Source organism: Delphinapterus leucas, chromosome 2 (genome assembly GCF_059928025.1).
Source record: "Delphinapterus leucas isolate spDelLeu-1000000601 "Yukka" chromosome 2, BTC_Dleu_Yukka2, whole genome shotgun sequence".
In the NCBI taxonomy this organism is placed as follows: Eukaryota; Metazoa; Chordata; class Mammalia; order Artiodactyla; family Monodontidae; genus Delphinapterus; species Delphinapterus leucas.
Genome location: NC_143130.1, coordinates 93,173,101 through 93,185,631, shown reverse-complemented (window position 1 = coordinate 93,185,631; position 12,531 = coordinate 93,173,101). Strand labels below are relative to the sequence as shown.

General features: G+C 34.9%; 1 protein-coding gene across 2 annotated transcripts in view; it reads right to left on the bottom strand.

Annotated features, from left to right (window-relative positions):
* Positions 1-12,531, bottom strand: part of SLC30A4 (solute carrier family 30 member 4) — a 35,123-nt gene that overhangs the window by 9,905 nt on the left and 12,687 nt on the right. For both annotated transcript variants that reach the window (XM_089907269.1, XM_022587186.3), the window contains 4 exons: positions 3,448-3,601; positions 1,778-1,979; positions 957-1,062; positions 40-174 (listed from right to left, as the gene is read on the bottom strand). In XM_089907269.1, the coding sequence (XP_089763395.1) occupies positions 40-174; positions 957-1,062; positions 1,778-1,979; positions 3,448-3,601 (597 nt within the window). The remainder of the gene's footprint in view (positions 1-39; positions 175-956; positions 1,063-1,777; positions 1,980-3,447; positions 3,602-12,531) is intronic.

Sequence of the window (12,531 nt, the reverse complement as noted above, 5' to 3'; positions counted from 1 at the left end):
GAAGTCCACCAACCCCAGCATTCACCGTCAGCAACTTACTTAGCTGTATGTGTACTATGGCAGTAGGTTTTCCTGAAGTGAGAGACCAGATATTTAAATCTTCCACTGAATATACATCTTCTATTTTCATCAAAGCTTCTTTGATATAGTCTACATTCAAATGGCTTGGTACACCTATTCAGAATGTATCATTTATAAGTAAAGGTTATTTTGAGAAAAAATTTATATATTACTAATAGGACAGTTTTTTAAAAAAGAAACCAAATGGCTTTACCAAATTCAGTTTAAATGAACACTTTAAAATATATTAAAACTTTAAGATAAACTATGCACACATATAGCAGGATATATACAAGAGGTTAATAAATACTTAGAAAATGTTCATTCTCACTAAAAAGAAATGTCACTCAAACCAGATGACTTCATCTAATAAACAAGCTAGGATAGACAAAAAAGAAAAACGAACATACAATAAAGATAAACCTACTTCTGAGAACTTATAGTTAAATGCTTATACTTAATATCAGTAAGGCAGGGATGTTGGAAATAGAATAGCAAGTTAAATGGGAATTACAGACTTAATAAATAAATTATTAAACATAACTGTATTAAGAATCATGAGCTGCATTCTTGTCCTAGGTCCACAGTTTATTAGCAGCATGACCTTAATGAAGTTATGTTACCTCGCTGAGGCTCAATTTTCTTGTTGGTAAATGGGAATAATAATGTCTGCCTTGCCTACTTTTCTTGGCTATTATAAGGATCAAATGGGTAATAGATGGGAGAGTGCATTGACTCCCACATGTTTTTTACATGTAAGGTGGTATTATAGACTAATAAGTATCAGTAAAAAGAAAGACATGGCTCCTACCCTGGAGTATTCCTGCCCCTCACCAACAGCCCCAATCTGATTTAGGGAAATAATAAACCCACAGTGGGGATACTAGAGATCTTACCTTCTAGTATTATGACTACTGTGTCCCATACGATTCGAAAGGTTGTAAAAGCCACAAGTAATGAAAACACATATGTACAGATGGGATCAGCAATCTTGTATTCTGGCTGAAAAATGACAGATCAAAATTGCGTGATTAAATACAGACAGTCATAAAACAGTCTGTAAAGCAAAGTAAGGCATACTCTGTCCCCTGTTCTTTAGCAGGACTGGAGCACATCTTTAAAACTTGGATAATGCCAATTGAGAAACGTCTTCACTCTTTCCTAGACTGTTTAAATGCCTTTCTTTGTGAAACCTATTGTATTTCCAGAAGTTTAGTCATTTGTTCCACTGTTTTCCTCTGTGCTTTCTCTAAATCTTCCACCCAGAACCATAGACTATCAGAGCTGGAAGGAGTTTTAGCAGCCATCCATCTGGTCTAAGCCCCTCATATTAAAGAGGAGGGAACTCAAGTTTAGAGTTGAGGGACCTGCTCAAGGTCAAAGCATTAAAGGCAGAGCCAAGACTAGAACTCAGATCTCTGGATTTCCAGAGCACTCCAGTGCACATTCCACTACCTAGCAGTTGAGTGACAAGGCTTAGAATTGAGTTCTTCAGTGAAGGCACCACCAAAGCCAACAGATAAGTTACCCCGTGAGGTTGATACTATTGTGTTTGGTGCTAATAAAAGAGATATACTGATAGTTCAAGTATGCTTGCATAATGCAAAATGAATAGGACTGGCACAGGTGTCTAGTATACTGATAAGACAGTCACCTTTAGTTTTAATGTTGAAATTAAATATATATTTTAAAATAAAAATACTAGCAATCATGTTACCTTGAATCGTATGATGTATGCAGCTATTAGCACACCAACACTCTGTACCAGATCCCCCAAGGCATGTACAAATGCAGCTCTCACTGCCAAGCTATCCTGCCCATGGTTCTGTCCACATCTAGAACCTGTGGTAGGAGAATTTGAAGGCAGGGAGTGGGAATGGGCATGATGGTGACCAGATTGGTTCAATAGCAACCCCATTCTGTTAAAAATAAAAGAAAAGATTATTATTCTTCCTAATATTATTGACAGAAATATTTGTTACTAATCAGACACTAATGAGGCAACATGGAACTCATTCATTTAATAAATCTTTGAGCACCTATTATGCATCAGGTACTGTTCTAGGTGTTGGGGTCAAAACAGTGATAAGTCAGGCATATCCCTATCCCTATGGAACTTACGTTCTAGTAGAGAGGGCAGAGAATTAACAAATAAATACATAATGTACTGGTGGGCAATGCGAATGCTTTGAAGAAAAGTAAAGCATTGCAAAGAGGTGGAGAGTGATGGGGAGTGATCAGAAAAGGCCTCACTAAGATTCTGAGTAGAGACTTGAATGAAGTCCGGAAGCAAATGGTGGTGGAAGAGTGTTCTAGGCAGAAGGAACACCAGGGCGAAGGCCCTAAGATGAAAATGTGCTGTATGTGTATGTGCTTAAAAAAGCAAGACAGCCATGGTGGCTAGAATAAAGTGAGCAAGAGTGTTGGGAGATGAGTTGGAAGGGCGGCTATGGTAAAAACTTTTGATTTTATTCTAAGTATTAATGGAGGCCACTAGCACAGGGATTGGCAAACCATGGTCTGTAGACCATAGTTGGCTCACTGCCTGTTTTTATAAGTAAAGTTTTTTTTTTTGTAAATAAAGTATTATTGGAACACAGCCATGCTCATTTGTTTACATACTGAATATGGGTGCTTTTGTTCTGTAGCCGCAAAGTTAAGTAGCTGCCAAAGAGGCTGTATGGCTCTCAAAGCCTAAAATATTTATTATCTGACCCTTTACATAAAAAGTTTACTGACCCCTGGTCCAAATGATTAGGTATGTAACTTAAAGATTTTGTAGTTTTTAGGAAAAAAAGTTGGTAGTTACAAAAAAATCTTATTAAAATAAAAATATTGTAAAAGTTAAAAAAAACTTTGTCCTACTTAAATTCCTGATTGTTAGGCAAACTTCAGTATACCTGAGCAAACCCATGAGAAATTTGTAATTCCAATAGTGTTTTATTAACATTTAGAAGAAAAATTAATGTACTACATAACTTTAAAATACATTAAAATATCACTGCAGGCTACTGAATGCATACATAATAGTCTCTAAGTTCACAGTACTTGAAAATATTAATGTGAAAACAATACAGAGTATATGATACTATAATGGTGGATACATGTCATTATAAATTTGTCCAAACTCATAGAATGAGTTTAACACCAAGGGAGAACCTTCAAGTGAACTATGGACTCTGTGCTATAATGATGAGTCAGTGTAGGCTCATGGTTTGTAACAACTGTACCACTCTGGTGGGGGATATGATAACCAGGGAGGCTATGCATGTGGCGGGGGCAGGGTATATATGGGAAAGCTCTGTGCCTTCCGCACAAGTTTGCTTTGAATCTAAAACTGCTTTAAAAAATAAAGCCTATTAAAATTTTTTTAAAAATAGAGCTTACATCATATTAACTGCAACTCCAACAGCTGCGGTAATGAGCATTATATCTCCATTTATTTCATATTTCATATGGATAGTTCTTTGGACAGCTTCATATAGGAGGAATCCCATAAGTATATACACCAACAGCACACTAATCATAGCTGACAATACCTCTGGAGGGAAAAATATAAAAAATAAATACATTTGCAGAATGGTCATTATACTTTATATATACGAAATACTGTACAATCTCTTACTTATATCTTCTTTCCTCTAAGGAGATAAAAGCACTACATTATTTTTGTCACATTATTCTTCCTACTTAAAAAGTGATTAGTAGTTTGCTTTAGATCCTCCACTAATTCACTCCCACCACTCCCCGCCTTCTCCTCATCTCTTTAGGGTCAAATTATGTATATTTACAGACTATACACATGATAAAAAAATGAAAAAACTGAGAATAAAATTTGTAACATACTTGACCACAGGCTAATTTCCCCATAGACGAGTATACTTACAAATCAATAAAAAAGTGAACAACCCATAAGAAAAATGGGTAAAGGACACAAATAGTAATACACAGAAAATAAACAGAAATGGCCAATTTATCAAAATCAATCATAATACAAGAAATTCAAGTAAGAATTCCTTTTTGCCCCTTACTAAATTGGCAAAGATTAAAAAGTTTGATAACAGCCATAGTTAGCAAGGATATACTGGTGGAAGTATAAAACAGAACTATCTTTTTGGAGAGCAGTTAGTAAAACTAATAAAATTTTAAAATGCATATATTCCTTATATTCTAAAAATCTACCCAGTAGAAACACATCCAAATGTATGCAAAGGTATCTACAAGGTTTTTTACTGTAGCTTTGTCTGTAGTATAAAAAAAGATCTGGAGACATCTTAAATGCCCACCAATGAGGAACTTAATGGATAAATTATGGTATATACATATAATGGGATACCATAGAGTCATATATATAAATATGTATTTTTTAAAAAATTAAAGTATAGTTGATTTACAATATCATGTTAGTTTCAGGTGTACAGTAGAGTGATATATATATATTCCTCTTCAGATTCTCTTCCCTTATAGGCTATTACAAAATACTGAGTATAGTTCCCTGTGCTATACAGTAGGTCCTTGTTGGTTCATTTATATTTAAAAAAAAGAAAAAAAATCAGGCAAATTGATAATCACAAGAAAGACAGACGAGAAAATGTTATACCTGAGAAGTGAGACTAAGAGTTTGGGGAATTTATTTTTCACTTTATTCTTTTTGGTAACGCTTGAAAAGTTTTAAGTTTTTACTATAAACACATTTACCTTTAGACTAAAGAAAAACAAACCCATATTTTAAGGCATGTATGAATGCACTTTGACTCAGGATTTCCTTTTCCAGGAGTGATATACACACTCTTGCCAACTGAGCTGCACATGTGCAAAATGAGGTATGTTATGAAGCTATTTATCAAACATTGTATATAATAGCAAACAAGTGAAAACAATTTAAAAAAGTGATTAGTAGGGGCCTTGTAACATGGAATACTATGCAGCTTGGAAAAAAACATTAGGCTGTTTATGTTCTGATAAGGAGTCATCTTCAAAATACAGTGTTATGTGAAAAAAGAAAAGTATACAACAGTATATATGGTATGTTAGCATTTGTGCAAAAAGAAGAAAGAGAATATATAAATAATGATCTGTACATGCAAACTCTGGAAGAATATACAAAATACTGATACAAACTGATTATGAGGAAAATGGGTGGCTAGGAGACAGGGATGACTTTGCACTATATATGCTTTTATACCATGTGAGTTTTCTACCATGTGAGTATGAAGTAGAAATAATTTTATATCTTTTCAAAATAATAAAAATAGGGCAATGTACATTTTAAAATAATTATTATATAAAACTAGTGTTGACACTCAAAACAATAATAGCAAGAAAATACACAAATTTTTTTTCTTTAAAGAAACCAGATATTAAACTTTTAAGTGTTAAAAGTTAAAACAATCTGGAAAATTGTTATCTGGGTCAACTCATTGCTCAAAGGTTAAAGGCAGTTCAAGTATATTGGACTATGATCATTTTTATTCCACCTCATAAATTACAACACAGAAAAACTATCTAGCAGTAAAAAGTTTTTTCCCAAAGACATTTCATTAATATAGCCAAAACCCTAATAAAATTCTGTGCATCAACAGGTACTGGAATAAGACAAAAAACATACAACTCCTATTCAAAACCATGATTCATGTATTCCTGACATACTAATTATCATACTTCATAGGAGACACAGGCTTGAAGAAGACAGAGAAAAAACCCCAACTGAAATATACAAAGCTGTGGAGAGACTACCATATCAAGTCTAGACTCTAAGCCCCTAAGGATATAACCAAGTTACATTCCACATCACATTTACTGTAGCATTCAGCAGAAAGGCTGGCATGTAACATGTACTCATATATTTGTGGATGGATCTGTAGACTAAGTTAGGCTGAGCAAGGGAAGAGAAAGGGGTATATATACAATTCAGAAGGTAAAGCTAAATATGAACAATAATTATTTACTAAATCCCCCAAAACAAGATTAGGTTAAAAGAAAAGAATTAAACCAAATAGGGACTTCCCTGCTGGCGTGGTGGTTAAGAATCCGCCTGCCAATGCAGGAGACACGGGTTGGAGCCCTGGTCAGGGAAGATCCCAAATGCCGCGGAGCGACTAAGCCCATGTGCCACAACTGCTGAGCCTGCGATCTAGAGCCCGTGAACCACAACTACTGAGCCCACGTGCCACAACTACTGAGTCTGTGCGCCTAGAGCCTGTGCTCTGCAACAAAGAGAAACCACAGCAATGAGAAGCCTGCGCACCGCAACCAAGAGTAGCCCCCGCCTGCGGCAAATAGAGAAAGCCCGTGTGCAGTAACGAAGACACAACGCAGCCAAAAAAAACACATAAATAAATTAAAAAGAAAAAGAAGCCAAATATAAGACTGAAAACACATGGATTTCTTGTCTTAAGTTATAACTGCTGATGGCAACATATACATATATAAATAATATAAAGAAAGAAGAAATAATTTAAAAATTTTGAACTATAAAATCTCATGTGCTAATGGTAGGCTCCTCATTTTACTCGTGAAGAAAGAGAACTTTAATTCTCTTTAATATTGGTATGTAAAAGATATCAATCCTTCTCAAACTCTTCTGAAAAAAAAAAGAAGAGAACTCTAACCCTGTGTCAAGCTTGAAGCTACCTAGCAGTTAGGACACCAAAGTTTTAAAGGTGCCCTAATCAAATTTTTAATATGAAATTATAAAGCAATATACTTCATAAAGATTAACAGCTATACAAGTTAATGACAGAGAGATGTGATTGCTTATGAAAATCTAAAACCAATAATTAAAAATTTCAAAACCCCTTGTAATTAGGTTGGCCATACTTTCCAGTTTTCCCAGATAGTTCCAAGTTATGCCTGTTATCCTGGCATAATTGTTAAAAGTGTCCCATTTAACTCTCAAAAGTGTCCTAGTTTGGATGATAAGATATATTGTTACCCTAGTAGGTCTGCCAGATAACATAGCGGATGCCTAGTTAAATCTTCATTTCAGATAAACAACTAATTTTTTCCATATAAGTATGTCCCCTGCAATATTTCAGACATACTGTCATCCTGAGAGAGAGACAGAGAGAGCAAGCTAAATCTGGCAACACCCACATCCCAGTGATAGTTTTCCTAAACACTGAAAATGATCTTTTTGTGAACCCTCAGATAAGGCAAAACCACATTCAAAATAAAGTAAAATGAAAGTCAAACTAAAGCATAAACAAAGCTCTTGACAAGGAGGATTCCCACTCTTTGAAGGCCCTAGGTCCCTGCAGCTGAAAACTCAGTTTTCCACCACACAGTTTTCACCCATGTAAGTAGCACAAAGGATCCTAATGCCTGCCCATAGTTAAGAGTAATGGAATTCAACTGATTCCTAGAAATTCCCAAAATGACATATTAGGATATTGTTATCAAAGATATGCCTTATTCAGCAATTAATAGGAATATGCCTCATATCTAGTTTCCCTGGTGAAAAGCAAAGACATTCATCTGTTATTTTTTTATTCTAATGACCTGTCAAAATGTCTTCTAAACAGAATACTGATAAATGCAAAAGCAAAAAAACTCAAAATTTTAAGTAGATTTTTAGGGCTGAGATTTATAATTGAGAAGTATAAGGCACAGTAATACCATATAGCTAAAATTCCTAATAGTAGTTGTATGATCATTCTGATAAAATGAACAAAAAGCTCTTTCACTGTGAATAAATTAAACTTTGGTGAAATATCATGAGTAGAACTAATTAGTGTTTGAATTTTTTTCATATTATTTTAAATATGATGGAATGCAGATAAATATAGGCAGGATTTTTTTTCTCCCACAACATTTAAGAGAGAAGGAAGCTTTCAATCAACAACCAAATTATGACTTGCTCCAGTCTTCTCATTCTTGCCCTGTTGCCCTGGGCTGGTATCTGGTCACACAACATACAGTAAAATTTTTCAAGATGAAAGGAGTGCACGACAGGTGGATTTTTCATTTTCTAAAGGAGACCCAGGAACTTTCATAAATGAAACGCTGGATTTCTGTGAAAGTTACTACCCTATTCATTTTGGACAAACTTGACTAAATGGAAATTTAGCTTAAATGAAAAACTCTTGAAATAGATTTTTATGGAAATTGTAGAAACCTATTATTATAGTAGTTCTAACATATTTTGCTATTTTATTCTACACACAAATAATTATATCACTCCACCTGGCTGAACTGTAGCATTGGAGGATGGAGTAAGATGAATGAATAGGTGTTTTTTGTTATAACATCACTTGGGTCTTTTTATTCAGCTGAAATATAAACAAATGTTTATAGTCAATGATATAATAAAGACCAAAATATACCGTGAATTTCGCATATAGAGAATAAACAGTTTTGATTTGAATGGCTAATAAATAGTAAGAGCAAAAATTAAATGGGAGAAAACACAGATGATTATCAAGTTTTGATAGGATAAAATATGAAAAATGTTTATTGCACATTTTAACACATCTATAAATTGCCAAAACTAGAGGTTTTCAAGGTTCACATGAAGAATATTGAGTCCTTCTCTGACATCCTGTTATTCTCCATCATAGTACCTTATTCTTTCTCTTCACAGCATTTAATACAATTTATGATTATATTGTGCTTATGTACATATTTACTGCCTGTCTCCCCACCTTATAACATTACTCATTCATTCAACAGGTAACTTTTGAGCACCTACTCAGTGAATGAGTAACAATCTGCTTCAACTATGTAAACCACACTCAACTCAAGCATATTTGCTTTCTTACGAGTGCTGCCTAGATGTACTGGCCTATCATAACTGTTATCTTTGCTAATGCTATGATGCCAATAATGTATATTTCCCTTAAATTATATTACACTTGTCTTTCTGTTGCCTCATAGTAAACATCTAAAGTTCAGGTTTCAGAGGTCTATAAAAATGAATAGGGAAGGAAAGTGGAGGCATGGTCTCTCTTCTACTTTCTTTTTGCTATTTCTCTTTTCTACATTCTTCTAAAAGCAGATAGGAAGGAGAAAAGAAGGAAATCAGTGGGCTGTACTGGATTTGCCTAGGACCTCGAAGCTATTGATAGTATTTTAATTTCACCTCATCCACAGATGAGGATGCACTCAGGATAAAGACATCATGTAGGATTTCAGGGGCCCACTGTTGCCACCAGAATGCTAAGCTACACTGCAAAGTTTGTCTTTGGATCCTCTCACCTCCTACTCTGAATCACCTCCTGTTTCCTGCCTTCATACCATTCCCTATAGCCCACACCCAAGGTGCCCAGTGTGCTCAAGTTGACTTTTGGCTATCCAGTGTTGACCACCTCACTCATGTCTTACTCCTGCCTCAGTAAAAATTCCCATTTCTAGCATGTACCTATTCTTTTCCTATAGATGTTCATGTGATATGAAATAACTCTAAGATGTGAATATAACTAATAGGAATAACTCTTGTCAGGGGTGGGAGGAAGTTGTTAAAATGAATCACTAGGGAGAAGCGTTGTGGGGCTTTTTTTTGCTGCACGTATGGCGGAAGAGATTTTTTAGCTGAATATTTTCTGTTCCTTTAGTAAGTATCAGGAGAAAAATAACAAACTACATAGAACTAGCATTATAACCATATACCTACCTCAGGACAACCATCATCTAGTCAGATCTGCCAAGGTCTTTGTTCAGTAGAATGACACACTGCTACTAAAGATCCCTGCACTGTCACTTCATTATTAACCTAGGCTGATGATTTTATTACCAAAGTAAATCTTGCTTTTTATTTCAAATACAGACAACTCTGCTTACTACGGTCCTTTCACATGGTCACTATCTTTATCTAATCCATGCAGTCTCTTCAGCCCAAGAACTGGAATAGTCATATAAATAAAGTCAATTACACTCATAATCCACAGAGAGAGATAAAAGTAGAAAGCAAGCAAGGGATTGGGCTGTTCTCTTTAGAATAGCATGTCCCCTGAGACATAGGCTATTCTTCCTAAGGACTTGTGGGATTTCTCCTACAGTGTGGCTTCATGAAGTTCTAAGTTTTAGTAGCTTCCAGAATAAGAAGACATACCCAAAGTCAAATAAATCCAGGCATTTAAAAATAACTCACATATAGTTCCTATCCTGCTCTTCCTCTTCCCACAAAAGAGCTGCCATTGTAGCTCAGTGTAGTGTAATAAAGAAAGAAGAAAAAGAAAAACCTTGAATGATTTTACACAATCTCTGAGTTCACATGAAGGAAAGAAAGTACCAACAGAATGGACCTGACTCCTGGGACAGCGAGTTTGGCTTACCCCTCAAATCTAAAACTACCTTTCTCTCACCTTGACTGAATGATTTTTGCTAAAATAAATTTTGTTATATTGTCCCAAATGTTACCAAATAACTGAGTTAAAAAGCACATCTTTAAAAATTGTTATTTAATCATCAGGGTGAATCATCTTGTTCTCCTCCTACCTAGCTGAGACAGTTTTGCTAAGAGGATAAGAATTCCGATTAGGGGGAGGGGGGAAGGCAGGTAGTTTTGGAGCATGGAGCATTTTGAGAGATATAAAAAGTCTGGGTAAGATGATAAACTGGCAGGTAGAAGAGGGAAGGAAAAGAAGACTGGAACTAAGTTTTACTGATAATTTACTCTGTGCCAGGTACCATGTTAGGAACTTATACATTATCATCCGTATTTTACAGTAAAAACCCATACTTAGATTAAATCATTCTTCCAAAGGTCATACAGCTAGTAAAAGTGCAGATCTCAGATGTGAACCAAAGACAATTTAACCACAAAACTCTAAAAGAGGTTAAGTACCAAAACAAATAGGATCAGCCCCTGACTGAGATAAGGAAGAAGAAATTCCCTTCTGACTAGTTTCTTAATTAGTCCAAAGGACCTATAAGCCAGGCTATATAACCCAGCTATGTTACAGATCAAATAATTTTTTATAGTTTGTGAGCATAAACAGATTCAGAATTACAGATAAATGTTTTCAAGTCCCAAATATTTTTGTCCCAAAATTTCAAAAATACTCCTACTCTCAGTTTAGAAATTGGTTTAATTTAACCCAAACACAAATGATTTGTGGATCATGAGCTATACTAGATTATCTGTTTCAGTTTTCATAACCATATTTACTCAGCTTGAATATGCAACAATTTGATTAATGATATCTTATACAGCACTTATTAGTGCCAGACCCATGGAGTTTAATATTTTCTGTTCCTGTCCCTACTTAATTCATGGTCTAGAAGGAGACATTGTTTCATAAAAATATCTATAAAAATGTGATAAATGCTATTAGACATGTATAAAGTGTTATGAGAAAACAAAAAGAAAATTTAGGGTATGGTACTACAACTATCTGACTCTCATTCACAGACACACACCTCCAGTATGCTGCCTTTACATAAGAAAGGGTGGCAGGCAGCAGGATATGAACATATATATGTATTTTCTTATACTTTCAAAAGGAAATGCTGGAAGGACAGGCCAGAAACTAATTAAAATGATTGCTAATTAGGAGTGGGGCAGGAGGATGGGCTGGAGGGGACAGAATGAAAGCGAGGCTTCTCTGAGTAAATCTTTTCTTTTAAAAAATAATTTTTGACTTTTGTGACATGTTTTACATATTTACAAAATAAATCAACAAAGAAAAAACCAACTCCTGTCCTACCACCCATGCCATTAAAACAAGGCAAATTCAACAACACAGTAATAAACCAGAAGTTTCTTAGGGGGGATTCCTTCTGCAGTGTTCTTTAAGACCTGAATTCCCAAGTCTTGGTAGTAGAGGTCATAAGAGGCACACTGTCTAAATGTGTCCAATGTAAACAAACCTTTCCCTACGAACTTAGAGAGATTACTCGTGAGGTGGTGGAATTTTACAGCACACAAGGACAGCCACTGCTTTGGTTTATAGCTTTATTCAATTCTACATATCTTTGTTGTCTTTTTAATCCTCCCCACATCATAAGTTTTTCTTCCATTACTTCAAAGAGCAGGATAAGTGAAATAAGTCTTATCTAGATATATCCTTATAAGCTTTTGTAATACAAAGAAGAAAAAGAAGATCCCAAAAAGGCCCTGCTAGTGTGAGGATGTGATTCCCTCCCTAGCTCTGGAAAATACCTGTCTATATCTTAACAATTCTCTTCCTTTTATTTTTTAGATGACTTAAAAAATTTTAGATAAAATTCAAATAACAAAATTCACCACTTTAACAATTTTGAAGTGGACAAATTCAGTGGCTTTTAGTATACGCACAGGCTGTGCAACAATTACCACTATCTAATTCCAGAAGACGCTCATCACCCCCAAAAAGAAACCCTGTACCCCTTAAGCAGTCACTCCCTTTTATTTTGTAAGTCTCTTTTTCTGAGGTTCTTAATAATACAACTTTGGACCTCCCAGATTATTCTTTTATAGTTTTAAACTTTTTCTTCCTGTTTTTATTTTTTTGTTCTGTATTCTGGGAGACCTTTTTTTTTAACTATTTAAAA